Source organism: Thunnus albacares, chromosome 13 (assembly GCF_914725855.1).
Source record: "Thunnus albacares chromosome 13, fThuAlb1.1, whole genome shotgun sequence".
NCBI lineage: Eukaryota > Metazoa > Chordata > Actinopteri > Scombriformes > Scombridae > Thunnus > Thunnus albacares.
In genome coordinates this window covers 16,502,676-16,521,529 of record NC_058118.1, presented here as the reverse complement: position 1 = coordinate 16,521,529, position 18,854 = coordinate 16,502,676, and the positions used below count along the sequence as shown (strand labels likewise).

The following is an 18,854-nucleotide window of genomic DNA, read 5'->3' as shown; positions in this document are numbered from 1 at the left end:
AGAAAGAAAGAAAGAAAGAAAGAAAGGTGCAAAAACAAAAATCTGATGTGATGCATGAAATCTGGGCATTGCGTGTGTAAAAGTATGTAGACATGGGAGTCGCTATGTGATGATGTGCACGATATCTTTCCACATTTTGCACCAGGACACCCAAAAACAAAACAGAAAAATGCTCATTCAATGTCTTTTCTCTGAATGAAAATTATCACATCATCCAATATTTTATGTTCCATCATTATGACTTGTCTGCACATCACAAACATTTTTAAAGACCTTGTCACCATAAAAATACTCGTTTTACAGCCTGGAAAACACTGACAGCACCACCCACTAGAGTTTACCTGCATGTTTGCATTTTGTTTTGTTTTTTGGTTTCTTTTATTTTTACTGCTACAGTGTTCATAAGACTAGAGGAAGATTCAAGTAATAATGCAATTACACTGAATTTCTAATTTTATATACCCGACTCTGTTCAGCTGTACTTCATGTTCTGACTCTGTCTTACATAATATGTAATATGAGGTTAGAACTGCAGTACTACATGCAAATTATGAACCACCTGTCTGTCTGCCTGTGATGGATATATCTTGTTTGGACACCATTTGTCCCAAGGGCAACAGTGAGCCTTTGAAAAAAACATGTAAGGAACAGACTGAGAATTATTGTCATGTGTTGAGACTTGTTGATGGAGCACAGATTCCCACAGCTGTGCGCTGTGTGCACATACAACATTTGCATTTAACATCTTCATATTCTTCTTTTGTTGTTCTGGTTGCATTGCTGTTTATTAATCAGTGTAATAAGTGTTTAATGCATGAATACTGCTACCTAATTCAGTAGTTTTTTCACAACCCAAGTCCGAATTGGCATAAAATCATTATTAGGAATATACAAAGGGGAGCCACGGAGTACCTAAAGGGTGTGTACACGATAAAATCTTACAGCAGCCCCGATATTTAATACTCTTAATGGAGCTTTTACTGATAAAGTTTTGCAGGTTAGTGCCATAGATGTTATGGTTATGTTTAAAACACTTTGCACCTAATGTACAGGTAGCATTTCATTTCAGTATCCCAAACAGTCTGTATTATTGCATTGTATGAGCCTATTTCTTTTCTTTTATCCATTTTTCACAGGGCTATTTGTGCTTTGAAGGCTATAGGTGTTGCCTGTATTGTGCCCACCCAGTGTACATGTTTTATTTCATCTTGAAGCCTGGTCCTGTGCAGTTGTTTCAGGAGAAGGGTTAAATATGTGATGTGACGCTTTTAATTATTCCAATAATCTTATTATTCTTTAACCACTTGAGCTGAAAACGTCTCAAGACTTGAAGCATTTGATCGCTGATGACTGATCTATTTGACAACTCCTAGCAGTATCACATTGCTTATGCTGTGCATAGTATATGTGGCGATGATGCAGTTGTACAAATTTCACATATTTTAATCAAAAGGTGGTTGAAATAAGCAAGTCTTATTCATTTTTTCTTGCTCTCGTGCAAATATTTTTATTCTTGTTTCAAAAGAATGTTTTAAGAACTTTTTTCTCTTGTAGATCGCTGTGTGCGTGACAGTCCTTAAGAACAAATTTTGCCACAGGCAAGTCTCAGTAATCCCAGCAGCACAGTAGAGAGAAAACATATATTTCCCAAATCCGTAAATGCTGCCATGTGATTTGAGTCGGTGCTGATTTCATTGCTAAAACAATGTGTTTTAACTCACATAGAAGCTACAAGTGCAACTGTAATATCATGATCTCATTTACTGCAAAGTGAGCCGCATACTAAAGATCACATAGATCACAAGTTCATTTAATAAAGTGTCAAACATCATATTCCTCAATTCATTTTTTTCTTGCTTTCATGCAAATATTTTTATTCTTATTTCAAAAGAATATTTTAAAACATTTTTTTTTCTTGTAGATCGCTGTGTGCGTGACAGTCCTTAAGAACCAATTTTGCCACTGGTAAGTCTCACTGATCCCACCAGCATAAAATAGCCTAGAGAAAAATTCCCCCAATTGTTGTAGGCTAAAGTCACTTTTTAAGAGAAATAGCTCAGTTGAAAACAACTTGTAAAAACAACTGTTGTACATGCACTGAGACATAAACATGCTGTGTACTCAAAAATAGTGTTTTGCAGAGTTTCGCAACATGTTTTTTATTTTTATTTTTTTACATTTTTTTAAAACTTTATTTTATTTAAGCTCACATTGATCTGCACCTCACTGTATGTGTGAAGATGTTCCCTTAAAAGACCATGAAATATGAAAAAAAAATCAGTCAAGTTTATATTCTTACAGAGAAGAAAAACAGAAAATATAAATTTACATGTACACATAAAATATACACACAGTTTCACAGATTCCTGTTGCTCTGTGTGAAGTCTTCAACACAGCTCCTGTTCAGTCAAGCCCATAAATGTCCAGAGCTTTTTATAAAATATGTAGGCAGACTTGACATGACGGGAGACAATGTCAATATCAGGTGACACTTAAGTGGAGCTTGTGATTTATACCAGAAAACCAGTTTTTCCAACCAGAAACCTGTAATTTTAATATTTAGGGGCGGGTCTGACTCTAGACTTATGTAACACGGTGCGAATATAAGTGAGGGACAGTCTGCTGATCGTTGCACAGACCACACTGGGCATCTCCAAGAGACTTCTCTTGTAAGGAAGCAGCAGTTGGTTGCAGCAGTCTCTCAGGTAATTATCTACATTCATCTCTGAAACATAGATTTTGCATTACAAATTAGATTCAGAATTCTCTTATTTTGTCTTTCTTCTTCTATCCCAGAGATCTGAAACCTCTCATCAACATGTCTGGATCTGGAACTTGCACGTCCATCATCAACTTGCGTTACCAGGATGGCAGTGAGGGAAGCTCATCTAACCCTGCCAAGTACGACAACCAAGACTATGCGCAGCTGAAAGCTAACAGCCTCCGCAGAGGCAGGCTGTTTGTGGACAGAACCTTCCCACCTGACAACCGATCTCTGGGAGACCTGCCTGATATGAGCAGCTGGAGAGAGGACCAAGTGGAATGGCTTCGACCATCAGTAAAATACTTTAAAATATGCCTATGTTTTTTCCTCCTCATACATATTCTGAAGTTAGATTTTTTTTTCTTATGTTTATGTTTTTACATCTGTGTCTACATCTGTTTTTTTTTTCCCCTTGTTGTTTTGTCCAGGACATCCTGAAAGCTCAAGGCATTGACAGCGAGCCTGTCTTCTGCGTGAGAGGAGCCTCACGGTTTGACTTCGGTCAGGGCAGTGTGGGTAAGCAGGACTTTCTGGCTTACAACTAAAGACAACATATCTTGCTTAGGTGAAATTTTGTACTATGTGGCAGTGTTTGAGAAAAGCATATGTTTTCTTCATTTACTAGGTAACTGCTGGTTTCTGGCTGCAATTTCTGCACTGACATTCCAGAAAGGCCTGATGGTGCAAGTTGTACCTATGGACCAGTCCTTCAAGGACTATGCAGGAATATTTCACTTCAGGGTAAAAAATTAGTACATAATGCTTTCACAATATATCTGCACAATACATTCTGGTCATCGGCTAACTTTAATTGTTACTTGTCCTTTCTCTATCAGTTCTGGAGGTATGGCAAGTGGGTGGATGTTGTCATTGATGACTACCTGCCAACACTCAACAAGCAGCTGCTCTCTGTGCGCTCCAAAGGTGGAAATGAGTTTTGGGCTCCTCTGATGGAGAAAGCATATGCCAAGTATGTAAACAACTCACTCACCCTCATGTAGAGCAATTTAGTAGGTCACTATAGGTTTTTATAACCAGTTGCATATATAGCATTTGCAAACATCTTTTTTTATGTCTCCTTCAGGGTGTGTGGCTCATACGCAGAAATGAATGCCGGGTTACCATCAGAGGCCTGCAAGGATTTCTGTGGAGGCGTGCACATGACCTACCCACTCAGGCAGGTCCATGATTCTTCCCATGATAAGGAGCTGTGGCTCGCACTGAGCAGAGCCACTGGCTGCAAGTCAATGATTTGCTGTGGAACAGCACCGAAAGGGGTAAGAACCAGTTTCTTAGAGGAAAAAAAATCAAAAAATCAAACTCATTGGAGTAATTTAACTGTTTTATCTTTTACAGGATAGGATTGTGAACACCGTGGCACACACCGGATTGGTGGATTCACATGCTTACTCTGTCACAGCAGTCACTGAGGTAAACTGTAGAACTGCATAAGTTAATGTGCTCATACGTAAGAGCCTTAGGAGTTTAATTTCCAGCTAGATTTTGTCAGCAATAATTTGGTATTGGCTAGAAGTTCCATAATAGAAGCATTACAAGTTTCCTATTTCATTTGTTAATTTATCATTTCATCTTAAGGTGGAGTATTATGGCTCCAAAGTGAAGCTGGTGCGAATCATGAACCCTTGGGGCAGGCAGGAGTGGAACGGAAAATGGAGCGACAAGTATTTGAATTAATCATCCATCCATAAATATATGCATGTTATAGCAATAAAATAGCTTACACTGCAACTGAAGACTTATTATTTTTCTGTGAAGAAAAATAACCAATACTGTTCAGTCTCAATATGTTGAATTGTGACATTCATTTATTTTTTTCTGGTGCCTAGGTCAGATATGTGGAGCAGAATAAGCCCAGACGATCGGGCCAAGTGTACTGACCGCGAGGATGGAGAGTTCTGGTAAATAAGTTATTAAATATACCATGTTTTCTTGTAAAAACACACAGTTGTATTTACAGTAAGGTTCAATGAATGCTGCGCCTGCCTTTGTGTGTCAGGATGGAGTTGGAGGACTTCTGTCAGTACTTCAACATGTTGAGCGTCTGCTGTGAGAACCCTAACTTTTTGGATGGGGACTTCACCTGCCAGTGGAAGTGCATGATTTACGACGGCAGCTGGATATCCGGAAAATCTGCAGGTGGCAACGTCAGCTACTGTGAGTCAAATTCACTCCCTTACCTTTAACTGTAACTGCAGGGACATGTTTTTTGTGTCTTTTCCCTTTATGTATGCAAACACAAAACACCACACCTCTCTGACATGTCATCTGCCTTGTTAATGTTTCTCATCGCCTGTAGCCTCCTTTCGGACGAATCCTCAGTTCCGCATCCAGGTGACCAAAATAGACAGGGATGAGGAGAAAGACAACAACATCTTGATTTCTCTGATGCAGAAACCTCGAGAAGAGAATCGCAGAGACGCAAAGCAAAGACATCACCCAATTGGCATTACCGTCTTCAAGGTCTGCACCCTGGATTTTACTTCATTAAATATTAGATGTTCCTTCCACTAAATTAATAGTCATTGTTTTAGGCTATTGCTGTGACAAGCATTTTTGACTGATTTGAAAACTATATACAGTATAATGACATTTCTCTTCTCATTTCACATCCAACAGGTTCCACCAGGGGTAAGGACATAGAAGAAGAAATATCACACTCTGCCTGTGCACACAAAGCAAATATCACATTTAAATAACCTAAATAATGCAATTTGATGCCCAGGAAACAATTTCATTACATTTAATACAATTCATGTTCTTTTCAGACACCATCAGGACGTCTGGGTCGCTCCTTCTTTGACAGAAACAGGCCTATTAAGCGTAAGCAAATGTACAGCTACGAAAGGGATCTGATTGAGCAGCACAGTCTGGAACTTGGGGAATACGTGATCGTCCCCTCCACCATGAAACCCTACCAGACTGCAGACTTTGTTCTCACCGTCTTCTCCAAGACCGAAAGTAAAATCACGTAAGAACTTTGATATTCGCCATAAAAGTCCAAAACGGAGACTTTTACTTTGGTGTAGTAGTCTGATTTTTAATATATTCTCTTCCGCTTCCAGTCCCCATCATGGAGGTGATGATGATGATAGTGATGATGATGACCATGACCATGACCATGACCATGACGGGGATCTTCCTGAGGTATGGAATGAAAGAATATAGCACTCTTTACCGTGTGTAATCTATCTAAAAACTTTTGTTTTTTAGTAACGACCTGATACATTTTGTTCCCTTAAAGCCGCCATCTGATGACGACGACGATGACACAACCAGGGACCCCACCCGTACCCTGTTCAAACGCTACGCTGACCAGGTGTGGTGTTTTTCTCTGCTTTTCCAATCTGTCTTCACTCATCCGTCTGCTTGTCTGTTTGTCTATTTTTCTGATATCGATTGATCAGTTGTTGTTGTTTCTGTGTCTGCTGTCAGAGGGGTCAGCTGACTGCCAGACAGCTCAAGAAGCTCCTGAATGACAACTTCCCTCATGGTGAGTTGATTTATTTCATGTGTGTGCTTTCAAAATATTCAAAATCCTAATTCATTTGTTATGAATGGTCACTCAAAATCTTTTGGCAGTTTTACAACCAGTCGAGTTTCTCTGGGGATTTGAATTTTTCTGTGTCTACTGTTCACAGGAACCTCCTATGGCTTCGGTACGGACACCTGCAGAAGCATGATTGCTATGATGGATGTATCCTACAAAAAATAATGTTTTACCGCGTTTAGATGTTCTTTTTGTCTTACAAATCACCCTATATTGTCATGCCAGAAAGTAAAAACATTCTGATTAGGAGTTTAATTGTTTTTTAATCTATTTTTGATGAGACTTCCTTAACTTACAAAGACTGACCGAAACATGAGGATGGGCTTTGCTGAGTTCTCAAAACTCTGGACCAAGATGGATGAATTCAAGGTAATGCAGCAAAAAGGCCACGATGAAGACATATTTCAAATAATTAATCTCATTTTCTGAGTTAGTTATCCAAGACACATTTCAAAATTGTAGACACAAGCTTGATGTGTCTGTGATGTGCACTTAATAATTAAAAAAAACAACAAAAAAAACCATGAAAATCTGACAAACATGTTCTTAGTTTTACATTCATCTTTCTTTTTTCAGAAACTCTTCCATCGCTCAGATTTGAACAGCAGCGGAGCCCTGTCTGACTACGAGGTCCAGAAGGCAATTGAAGCTAAAGGTAACAATATTTATCGGATACTGAAACCTAAAAATAATCTTTACCAATACAAGATAAGGGAACATACTTCATATTCTCAATTGTAACCAGAGTTCATCTTGTGTTTGTAACAGGACTGGACATGAATGATTTAACGGTGAGGTTGATGATTTACCGGTACTCAGGCTACTCATACACCACCTTGGAGGACTTCATTACTCTCATGCTGCGCATGGAGAATAGATCGGGTGAGTGATGGCAACCACCAGTTGCACCGCTTTCAAAACCACAAAATTTAGGCTCGTGTTTGTTCAGCAGTGAGGTTAAGTGACAAAATCTGACTTGAAATCCCCAAAATAGTCTCTGAACAAACTCAAACACACATCATAGATTTGAAAAGTGTGTAGTGTTAAAGTTTATAGAACATTTAGCTGAAGTGGAATTTGCCTGATTTTGTGATGTTTCTGGGTCGTTTTCCTCACAGATCTTTTCAAGAGCACCTCATCCGACGGAATGATCCACATGACCTGGGAAGAGGTAAGTTGAATCCCAGTTATGGATTTACTCTGCCATCATACAAACAGATGATGTGTGAACCATTTTGTGCAATGCTCCATGTGTTTAAGTTAAAGGTATACTATGCAGGATTTGTGGTTGATGTTTGTAAACACAGCATTCAAAGTTGGCCCCTCCTCCCCAGTTCAACCAGAGTGAGCTGAGAGAGCGCACTGTTATTGGCTGGGGGCAACACACACACTGCCCAAGGGTTGACGCTCAGAAGCGTCCCGAACACAACGAAATAATAAGAAAATACAGGGCAGAGTCTCTGCAGATAAATACACCACCACACACTTCTGGTGGCTCATAAGTGATGATTGAGAGAGATTATTTTTGTATGCAAAATCCTGCATGGTATAGCTTTAAGATATCAGTGCCTTAAGGATACTAACTGCCTTTTCTTTTGTTTCAGTGGTCCAGCAGCACATTGTACAACTAGACCAGAGTTGACAGCAGAGGAGAAACAGAAGAGATTACTGCAATCAAACATTGGTTTTACTAGTAACACAAACCCTGTGAAGCAGTAATACATCTCTGTGATCAAACTGTTGTTTTGGAATAAATGTTGTTAGCTTGTCACTCTGAATAATGAGGTGGGAAAATCACATAATAATCCTGTGCATGTTTTACCAATGAACTGCAAGTGATTGAAGAATAAACATTAATCAACTGAAGAAACTTTGGGCTGGAAATTGTTTTATTAACTCAGCGCTGACTACACCAGAAAAATACAAAACCTCAACAAAGCTGATCAAATGCATCACTGCCTCACATGTCACTCCACATTCATCCATCTTCCCAATTAATTAATAAGATATAATTTCCTGTACACACTCGTTCATGTATGATGATGATGATGATGAACCAAGAGGCTCAAAACACATATTTATAAATCAGCATTCCTATTTAACAATAATACATCAAAAATCACCCAAAGAATCTATTATTGTCCATGTCTTTCTCTTCTCTCGTCACTAAAGGTCATGAGCACACTCTGCTGTATGAATCTGTCCATTGCAGTGCATGGTGGTGTCAGTGGTTACAGGATAAGGTTGGCTCAGTTATACTCAATAATGTTCTTATTGTCAACAAATCCCATGTAAAGACTAAAATGTATGAATTCTACAAACAGGTTTGGCCAGTGTAGCCAGAGCTTGATATGAATGATTCCTCAGTGCTACGGACGACCACTGTCGTCCAAAAACAATAAAAAACACTTTAACTACTGCTTAATCTGCCAATTATTTTCTCAATTAATCAGATAATCATTTGGTCTATGAAATATCAAAAAGTAGGGAAAATGCCCATCACAATTTTGTAGAGCCCAAGGTGATGTCATCAGATGTATTGTTTTGTCCCAAATCAAAACATATTCAGTATAGCACCATAGTGTAAGACAGCAAATTCTTACATCTGAGGAGTTGGAACCATAAAATGTTTTGCATTTCTGCTTGAAAATGAACTTCAACCATTACAAAATAGAGACCAACAGTTATTCATTTTCTATCAATTTATCAAATAATCAACTAATTGTTGCAGCTCTAATTGAGCATCACTGTCCTTATGCTGAACATGGGCACTAGTTTGCTTCGCCATAAATACTCAATAGTGAACTAAAAGTGTATTCATCTGCAGCTGAAAAAAAAAATCCCCAACAAGCGCACACTTTAGTCCTGTTTGAAGAACATTTGTTAGAAACTACAGTGTCCAGCTACATGTAAATATATATTTGTGATCTGTTTTTAAAGACACATTTTGAGTAAAAACAAACACACACAGAGTAGAGAAGTCAAAAAGTATTGAGAGATTAACTAACTTGTTAATCTAACTCTAACGTTTTTGTTCGTGGGATTTGCTAACAACAAGACATATAGAATAATGTCAGCCTCATCTTCTAATACACCATGCAGATACGGATGAGTTTCAGGGATGTTTGCATCATGAGCTGGACAGCTCTCAGTCCTCCTCCCTCTCGATATAGGTCTTACAGGTTGAGCGTGCCATCTGTCTGGCCAGGTACCTTTCTCTCGCCGAACTCACAGTCTGATCAGTGCAGCGCTTAGCAAACTTGTTCGCCTTGTCCTCCGTTTCTTCTTTCTCCTCGCCTTCCTTTTCCTTTCTCTGTTCTCCGACTGCTTCCTTCTTTTCTGGATCTTTGTCGTCCCTCTTCAGTTCCTTCTCTGGGTCCATCCTTCTCTCCTCGTCTTCAACTCGATCTTTATCTTTCCGCTTGTCTTCTTCTGGGTTCCTCCTCCTTTCTCTTTCCCCATTCTTATCCCGCTCTCTGTCTTTAGGGCTCCTCTCCCTCTTCCCGTGCCTGTCTTCCCTCTCTGTATTCCCTCTGCCTCTGCCTCTGTCATCTTCTCTGCCTCTGTCTCTGCCTCTGTCATCTTCTCTGTCTCTGTCTCTGTCTCTGCCTCTGTCTCTGTCATCTTCTCTGCCTCTGTCTCTGTCCCTCTCCCTGTCTTTCCTTCTATCTCTGTCGTCTCTTCTTCCTCCATGCCTGTCATCCCTTTCCCTTCCCCTGTTTCTGTCTCTATCTCTGTCCCTCCCTCTAACTCTGTCTCTGTCTTGTTCTCTGTGGCTTTTCTTTTGTCTGTCCCTCTCCCTCTCTCTCTCCTTCTCCCTATCTTCGTCGCTCCCTGATGAAGGCGACCTCTGTCTGTACTGGCGTTTTGAGTGTGTAGAGCCAGCCCCGGGTTTGCTAAATCCAGACTTCTGCTCATGCCCCTCCTCACTGTCACTACAGGAACTCGGGATATTGTCATGGGATGTAGGTGAGGGAACAGGTGAGGTTGTCTCTGTGTCTTTTGAAACCTTTGAGGTTTGAGTTCTGTGGAAGCAAGAACAGAGATACAATTAAAGGCTCAGAATATTTTAGCTTAGAGTGTTAGCAAACCAACATTTTCTACTTAACACAAATTCTAGCTGACGTTGATGGGAATGTCATTAGTTTTTTTTGTTTGTTTGTTTGCTGCTAGCATGGCTAAAAATATGCTGCGTAGTTATGACTGAAATTTCAATAAATGCTCAAATAATCCAATATTTCACCAAAAATCAAAGATTAGAGAAAAAGTCCAAAAACTAAAAACAGATTTGTGTATCAGAACTTTGTTTTTTCTTCTTTCTTCTCCCATTAATCATCTCACGACTACTCACTGGACCTAACTAGCTAACTGTATATGAAGTAGTTCAAACGAGTGAGCCAGTGCTGCGTAGTTATGACTGACCTGTTTGCTGAGCGATCTGGTATCGCCTCCTCTCCTACAGTCTGATTCAGCAGGTGTCGGTAGAAGCCACTCAGATCTTTTTGTTTCTTCACGTCCAAAGCAGCTAAGAAAAACAAAAATAATTAAAAACAAGGTATTTGTTTTACTGATATTGCCTAGCTACAGTATACAAAAGGGTTTTGACTTCAGAAGAAAAGCAAAAAAAATCAAATCAAATTTAAGCTGTACTCATAGATGGTTTAAAATCTGAGTTCAAAATCTTTGGTGGTCCTGAGAGCTCAACACACTGAAACTTAGACAACAAATGCAAATGAGAAAAACATTTTCACAAATATAACAACACGTGCATTTAGGGGAAAATAAAAAACGCAAAGTGAGGAAAAACAAAAGACTACAGAAACACGCTGCAGATACAGAAAACAGAACCAAATACAGAAATCAGAGGGTAGATGTGAGTGTGTGGTGCTGGATAACTAATGTTAGAGAGACAGACAGACATAGATTGCTTCAATATGAAAACAGGGTTTGCATTGTGTTTTTCTGATTACAGATATCGGTCCTCAGTGTTTAGCCAGTAGTTGTTCCACCCTCCTGCTCCATTATTTGGTTGGGTTTTTTGTTTTTACAGCACATTTCTGTTTTGGTTGTTTTTTTCTAACTGAAAAAAAAAAAAAATTGTCATAAAGAGTCTAACCTTCCATCTCTGCCTCTCTCTTCTCCCTCTCCTGCTCCTCCTTCTGCTCCAGCAGTTTTTGCTTGTAAGCTGAGGTAACGTAAGCTTCTTTATCAGCAAACTGCTCTCCCTCTGCCTCCCTTTCCTTCTGGATCTTCCTCTCTTCCCGCCGTTCTTGTTCCTTCTTTCGGTCCTCGACTGCTCTCATTAATTGATGGATATACTTTGGCTGTAAAGAGAAAACAGGAAATATAAATGTTCATGAGTAAGTTCTAGCTCACATTTTGCTTTTTCTCCTCCGCTAGGATGTCAGAATACAGTATCAGTTAAACAGAATCTTGCTCCAAGACATTTTAGTAGGATGCACATTGGCTGGTGCAGGCTCTTCAAGGAAAGTCTCTCTAACCATTAGATCACTCTTAAGTCCCAGTGTTGACAAATGCAGCAATACAAGTGTTCAGCATAAACAACATTACCCTTTTGTCTGCCCCTCCGAGAACTTTCTTGTTGCTCTCAAGTCTTTGTTTTTGAATGTCATCGTACACAGAGTCGTAGTCATATACAGTGCTGTCTTGTTCCAGGGCCTTCTGCATCTCCAAACGTGTCTTTAGACAGAGAGAGAAAGACCAGTGAAATGTCAATCACAGAGATATGAAAATAGTTCATAACACTAAGTGGACTCAAGTCATGTAAAACCTTTTCCAGTAATATAATAGTCATATAATCCCTATTCTCACCTGCTTCATCATCTTCTTCTTGACAGCTTCTCTCTGCAGACTCTCCCCAACTGAAGTCTGAGGAACCAAACATAACAAAACACGTTCAATCTCTTTGGGCAGAAATTTCCTAAAGGCCAACTAACAGCTGGATATGTTTTTTTCCCCTCAATTGTGCTTTTAGCTTGCATAATAGTGAACATAACTGAATCGCATGCAATGGTTGGTGAATGAAAAGAGTTAAGTTATACCGTCCTGCTTATATCAAATCCAAAATTACACCCACCTCATCATCAGAGTCATCCCCAAACACTGAGGGTTTCGGCAGGGTTGCTGTCTTTGACGCTCCTTTCCTCTGTGGCAAGATTAGCCCGTACCTGAGGACAATCATGAAACAAGGTCTCTTAAATCCTGTTCAGTACTCTTCACATGTTTATCACTTGCAAAACTTCCACACGTACATATTTATGAAGAGGAGTGGCATCTCTACAGGGTTCTGATATCAAAACTAAAGCAGCCATTCAAATGAACATTAAAATGATCACTGTTCACGTAGTGTTTTATACTTCATTTTCAGTGGTGTATTTACTCAAGTACTGTACTTAAGTACAATTTTGAAGTACTTGTACTTTACTTGCGTATTTTCCTTTATACATCAACTTCACTACATTTCAGAGGGAAATATTGTACTTTCTACTCCACTACATTTATTTGACAGCTTTAGTTACTTTTCAGATGAATATTTGACACAATGGATAATATAACAAGCTTTTAAAACACAACACATTGTTAAAGATGAAACCAGTGGTTTCCAAAAAACTGAAAACAGATTTGTGTATCAGAACTTTGTTTTTTCTTCTTTCGCTCTCATTAATCATCCCATGACCCCTCAGATTTATCTGGTGACCCTTTGGAGGGGCCCGACCCTTAGGTTGGGAACCACTGGACTAAACTAGCTAACTGTATATAAAGTAGTTGAAACTAGCTCCACCTCCAGCAGCTACAACAGTAACATGCTGCTTATACACTGATGCTTCAGTATTAATCATTTAGTGATGTCATATATAATAATATATCAGTCAGAGGGACCAAACCACTACTTTTAATGCAATAGTTAAGGTATATTTTGATGCTAATACCAATATATATGCTGAACCTGTCTTTTAAGTGCACTTCCCATTGTACAGTATGTCATGCACCAAAAAACAGAAACAGCTATGTGAAATCGACCACATTAACTGCATTTTGAGTGGCTAACGTTGGCTGTAAATGTTGTCTTAACTCTCCCTTACAGACTGTCATTAGTGAAGCAATACTCAAAAGGACCATGTACCGGATTTTCTGGTCAAATGAAGAGGAAATTGATAAATATATAGCTTGTATGAGTTTCGTAAACGTGAACTAGCTTATCGAGGTTAGCTTATCGTTAACTAGCTTAGCTGCAGGAGCAGCAACGGGTGAACTATCGCATTTAAAAACAACACCACGGCTGCTACAGTGAATCAGTTTATTTAGCACGTCTATAACTACAACTATAAACCGAACCAAGATATTTAATCACACACATCATAACCATGTTAGCATTTTTGCAACTTACTGTTTTGTAGGGACCGCCATCTTGCTCTGCTGTTTGTGAACGACCACGGCAGATTCGACAAATTATTTTAGTGAGTTCATTCAGTCTTTATTTAACTCCATTCTGTTGTTTTATTTATTTCATGTTTTTATTATTATTTGTGTTCATTCATTTACACTGACTATAACATTTGTTTCTATTCGCCGCATATCTGTTTGTCAGTCTGTTGCGAATGTGCGGACTTCAATTTACAAATAGAAGCAACATGATCCTGATGAACAAAATGGGATTCATCACTGATTTTGGCTATTAGAAAATGACAGAAAATGCCGTCGGATCAACACAAAAAACACGAGATTATCATAGATCCCTATGCCAACTGTAAAAATATATTTAATTGTAGAAGTAGTAGTGGTTTATTACATATTGTCAACCACTAGATGGCGACATTACTCCAGATTGACACTGATGTTTGCTCCAGATAGATTGCATCAATCTCTGACAACAAATTACAGATGTATTAATCCAGCGTTCAGATATGCACACGGAGAATCCAGGAGAATCCGTGGTTGAATCCAGGAAAGTGTCTTGACTTGCAACAGCTTTCTAACGGAGGTCACCTATATCACCATCTATATTGTGATAGACTTATGAATTTGAATAATTTGAGGATAATCATTTTAAAACAAATGAAATAGTATCCTCAATTTAAAATTCTGGGATTGTTCTAGATAACCGTTATCACTGAATTTTAATGATTTGATCTATTACTGATCAGAATTACTGATTATGAAAAATGTAGATTACATTCTGCAAATAGCCACAGAAAATGCCAAATCTCTATATAACATTTGCAATGAGTGTAAGCAAACGTAACACCATATACATACAATACTCCACTACTGGGATAATTTACTCTTTTTGAACTATAGGGATATAACTATAGTTGAATATTGGACCAAGATCAACTCCAAACTATTTGTGATGTCACAAATCCTGCTCCTTAGCCCACTCCTTAAAATCAGATTTTCAGAGAAACTTTCCATTTTCAGCAGATGAATGAGAAAACAGCCTTCTAGTGTCAAACTCTGAACATTAGGCCTTTGTATTATCCAGAATACAAGAGCAATATTACAATTGTTGTTGTGTGAAAACATTGCAGCTCCTGTTTAGGTGATTTTACTGCTCTCAGCTCATGGTCCTGAGTTGAGGAAAACTTCTGAACTCTTGGGCTAATGAATCCCTTTCCTAAATAATGCCAAAAATGAGTTACTGAAAAGTTTTCTAAACACACTTTTTTCACTTGCTGGTAAAATTTAATCCAGTATCAGGGGCTCCCAATTTTTTATTTATTTTTTGCCTATGACCCTGTGATACCAACAAAAAATAAGATACTGTATGTAGCAGAATGTAGATTTACTTCTTTTTTTTTTTTACTTTCATACCTCAATCATTTTGTGACCTCATAGGTTAATCTCAAGTTTGGGAACCACTTTCTATATCACCACTATTACCAGAAACCAAAGTGTCAATATTATAAGAAAGGAGGTCAAGACAATAGCAGGCTTACAATATGCAGACGGGTGACAAATTAAAGGAATTACCAACATAAAGTGCCTTAGTAAGGTGTTGGGCCACCAGAACAGCTTCAATGTGCCTTGGCATTGACTCTACAGTCTCTGAACTCTTCTATAGGGATGAACACCAATTTCAAAAAGATATTCCCTCATTTGGTGTTTTCATGATGGTGGTGGGGAGTGCTGTCTAACACGTCGGTCCAAAATCTTCCATAGGTGTTCAGCTAGGTTGAGATCTGGTGACAGTGAAGGCCATAACACATGATTCACATAATTTTCATATTCATCAAACCATTCAGTGACCCCTCGTGCCCTATGAATTAGGGCACTGTCATCTCGGAAGAGACCACTCCCATCGGGATAAAAATGTTTCATCATAGGATAAAGGTGATCACTCAGAACAACTTTGTATTGATTTGCAGTGACCCGTCCCTCTAAGTGGACAAGTGGACCCAAAACCATGCCAGCAAAATGCTCCTCAAAGCATAACAGAACCACCGGATCCTCTCATTGTAGGTCAAGCATTCAGACCTGTGCTGGTTTTTCCTTTAATTTGTCACCCATCTGTATCTATTTTCTATTCTACTCCTGTGAACACACATCATATACCAAAGTGCTATAGAGGGTATGATGGATTGATGGTCTCAATAATCAATCTTATTGTTCCCTTTGAATTCTGTGACACTTGTCTGTATACATTTAAATTTTGTTTACTCTTTCTTGCTATTTTTTGCCAAATGCCATATTATTTTGTTGAGAATTCATTCTAAGCATATTTTAGCCCATGCACAGTACATGAAGAATATTTTTTGTTTAACTTGTCAACTTCTATTCTCTGCTTGTCTTGTTTTTATGCTAATTTATTGCTTTGTCCTCACTGTGGGACAGCAGGAAACCTGCTGGAAAACAATTTCTAAACCGAGTCAGACCCACAGCTTGTTGATGTTTTACATTTCTGCGCTGTTTTTCTCGGTAAAAAATAAATACAATGAAATGCAATGAAAAAAATATTATTGAGAATAATTACAATGAGCAGACAGAAGCTCAACACTTTGAGGGAAGTCAGTGACATGAAGGACTTCTTTTAGAGATGAACTGTGATGACAGATACAAGTGATCCTGCTGTTTTGGGCTGAAACCATGAATGTCAGTCTGTGGCTACTATTGTAGGAGCAAAGAAAATTGCTCTCATTTCATTTTATTTGCTCATGACATTTGTTATTTTCAACACTATCAGCTGCTCTGTTTTCTAAACCAGTGGCAAGTCATTCCCTTAAATCAGATCAGAGAGCACATGGCTCACCTGTGATTAAAGCTGCAGCTTTGAGTTCCTGATGCCTCCCGTTAGTGACCCTAAATCCAAACACCATTATCTCTGTCGTAATCTCCATCTCATCTCCTCTCTGGCCTCACTGCTAATCCCTCTGGTACAAACAGAATGACCAAAGCTGCCTGATGGATGGATGAATGGATGGAGTCGTGACAGAATGAAATCTGGGATGTGTGGATAAATGGGTAGATTGACAGGGTGGTTGAAGTGATGAGCACACACTACAGGTGGTAAAGTGAGGACCAAAAATCAGAGAGGACTGACAAAACAAATGCTGGCACTATTCTTTCTGGTTTCAATAACTGAGGCACATTCCTCCTATCTTTGTGTAATGATGTAGCAATAAAACACAACAAGTCAACACAGAGAATGTTTTGCATTATTGTGTATTGTTTTAGCCTGAATGTGCTCATTTTATTTTTAATTTAACTCTTTTTGATTGTATTAAAATTAAATTGTAATTGTGTGTTTCTTTTACATTTTGTTTTGATGCCCATTATGTTTTACATAAAGCACTTTGAATTGCCTTGTTGTTGAAATTTGCTATGCAAATATATTTACCTCACCTTGAACCCAGACCTCTGAAATGCCACCCACATCTGTGATTTTTGGCAAGGAGTATTAGACCAGTATTGTTTATGAGTAAGAGGAAAGGGAAGACCAGGTTGTACAAGCTGTAATGATAGTGGTAGTGCTGGTGCTACGCATCTGTGCATACCTGCATGCACCGGTATCTGGGTAGTGTTACGTGTGCTGATGACGCACACTTAAAACTTGAGTGTGTGGTTTGTCACAGGCTATGGTTGCTGCTATCCTTGATCTGTACCCTCAGGCAGTGAAGATAACAGTGTAGCAGTACAGGTTCAGACAGGCAGGCCACACATCAGGAGTCATGAAATATCACCTGGCATTTTCCCTTGGTCAGTGCTGCACCCACTTCATTGAAGCTCATATCTGTACACAAAAAGATCACATGACTCCTGGCTGATAACCTATAGGTAGGAGGGGCTCTCTTTTTTCTGAACAGCAGCCTTGAGGGTGAATTCCAATGATTTTACATTTTACATTTTTACTGTTCACAGGTCTTGGGGAGTACTACTGCGTATGTGAAAAAAGTTGCATGTAATCTTTTGTGGATCCAGAGGAAGCTGTGCAAATTGCCTCAAGTGATGCCCATTGGCTGCTACAAACATGATGCACCTGTATCTCTGACTGAACTATCAGTCATCTAGTTGCAATGTGGGCAATTTAGACACCAATTTTGGCAAGCAACTAGAATGCGATCAATATCTGTGATTCTGTTGCATCAATTTTGATCATTTTTTAATGCTAAATCGTTACTCTTTGGTTTAGAATAACTCTTAAAACAACATGTGAAAACAAAATTGTGCACACTGTTGTGCAGTAAACCTACATACAACATACACATAAAGTTTTCTCATATTTTTATTTTATGCTTGTTGACACATCTGTTGAGACTAACGCAGGGTCTAAAGACTTGACAAGTCACTTTTGGTACATCCCTGGGCTGAGTACACTATGCATTAAATTTGTTAGTATGTGTAATAATAGTTGGGAAAGACGTGTAATTTATGCAAATAGGCAAATACTTTAGGATTAATAAAGAATCTTGAGATTATTTAAAGGGCACTCACACAAGGGCTGATTTTACACATCGTGTTCAGTTTGCTCATAGGTGGAGTACTATTCAGCCTTCTGTCCCTCTTCTGAAGTCTGAAGAAAAAAGCCCCTGCTGAGTTCATGAAGATGATCTTGGTTTGGGTTTGAATCTTTCAAATTTTGAATGAAAACCCTGACTTACAAACTGGGGGCATACAGTTTGAAGGCCATGCAGGCCTGGAGGGTCTTAAGATGGTAATCAGTTGCATCATGGGTAATGTTGGATCCAGTGTTTTGAGAGTCTCACCAATAGTAGAGACTACAAGTCAGGAGATTTTGGCCTCTGCTGCATCAATTTTGATCATTTATTTTAAAATGTGTGTCTCACAGGTCCCCAAACTTTAAGTAAGTACAATACTACAGTACCTCTTCAAAACTGGCACCAAAAAGAGTGACCACATCACCCCTGTCCTGGCCGCCATCCTCTGGATATAGGATTGATTTTAAGATTCTTTTATTTGTTTTTAGAGCTCTAAAATGTTTGGCACCAGCCTAGATCTCTGATCTCCTCAGTCCATATTCTACATCCATACCCCTCAGATCATCTG

The 18,854-nt window shown here is 38.9% G+C and overlaps 2 protein-coding genes across 2 annotated transcripts; one reads left to right on the top strand and one right to left on the bottom strand.

Moving 5' to 3' along the window:
• The first annotated feature begins 1,921 nt into the window (after positions 1-1,921).
• Positions 1,922-8,202, top strand: LOC122995702 (calpain-1 catalytic subunit-like). Its single transcript, XM_044371041.1, has 23 exons — positions 1,922-1,965; positions 2,564-2,705; positions 2,797-3,058; positions 3,193-3,280; positions 3,390-3,505; positions 3,601-3,734; positions 3,849-4,041; positions 4,121-4,195; positions 4,361-4,446; positions 4,612-4,683; positions 4,782-4,939; positions 5,082-5,245; positions 5,402-5,413; positions 5,551-5,753; positions 5,848-5,929; positions 6,027-6,101; positions 6,218-6,275; positions 6,424-6,479; positions 6,633-6,701; positions 6,909-6,987; positions 7,101-7,214; positions 7,451-7,503; positions 7,937-8,202. The coding sequence occupies exons 3-23, from the start codon at positions 2,819-2,821 to the stop codon at positions 7,961-7,963; spliced, it is 2,154 nt and encodes a 717-aa protein (XP_044226976.1). The 5' UTR covers positions 1,922-1,965; positions 2,564-2,705; positions 2,797-2,818; the 3' UTR covers positions 7,964-8,202.
• A 1-nt stretch (position 8,203) lies between these two features.
• Positions 8,204-13,832, bottom strand: nsrp1 (nuclear speckle splicing regulatory protein 1). The gene is made up of 7 exons (XM_044371042.1): positions 13,741-13,832; positions 12,430-12,520; positions 12,165-12,221; positions 11,904-12,032; positions 11,449-11,656; positions 10,755-10,857; positions 8,204-10,357 (listed from the first exon to the last, which is right to left on the bottom strand). The coding sequence occupies exons 1-7, from the start codon at positions 13,758-13,760 to the stop codon at positions 9,481-9,483; spliced, it is 1,485 nt and encodes a 494-aa protein (XP_044226977.1). The 5' UTR covers positions 13,761-13,832; the 3' UTR covers positions 8,204-9,480.
• Between the last annotated feature and the right edge of the window lie 5,022 nt (positions 13,833-18,854).

What these genes read in the sequence shown, in the direction of transcription:
- nsrp1 (XM_044371042.1), bottom strand. Translation starts at nt 13,760, where the DNA reads ATGGCGGTCCCTACAAAACA. An exon ending in GAGAGAGGCAGAGATGGAAG is followed by an intron (nt 10,858 to 11,448) that starts GTTAGACTCTTT and finishes TGTTTTTCTTAG; the next exon opens with CTGCTTTGGACGTGAAGAAA. An exon ending in CCAGATCGCTCAGCAAACAG is followed by an intron (nt 10,358 to 10,754) that starts GTCAGTCATAAC and finishes TTGCTTCCACAG; the next exon opens with AACTCAAACCTCAAAGGTTT.
- LOC122995702 (XM_044371041.1), top strand. Translation starts at nt 2,819, where the DNA reads ATGTCTGGATCTGGAACTTGCACGTCCATCATCAACTTGCGTTACCAG. An exon ending in AACGGAAAATGGAGCGACAA is followed by an intron (nt 4,447 to 4,611) that starts GTATTTGAATTA and finishes TCTGGTGCCTAG; the next exon opens with GTCAGATATGTGGAGCAGAA. An exon ending in GCATGATTGCTATGATGGAT is followed by an intron (nt 6,480 to 6,632) that starts GTATCCTACAAA and finishes TAACTTACAAAG; the next exon opens with ACTGACCGAAACATGAGGAT.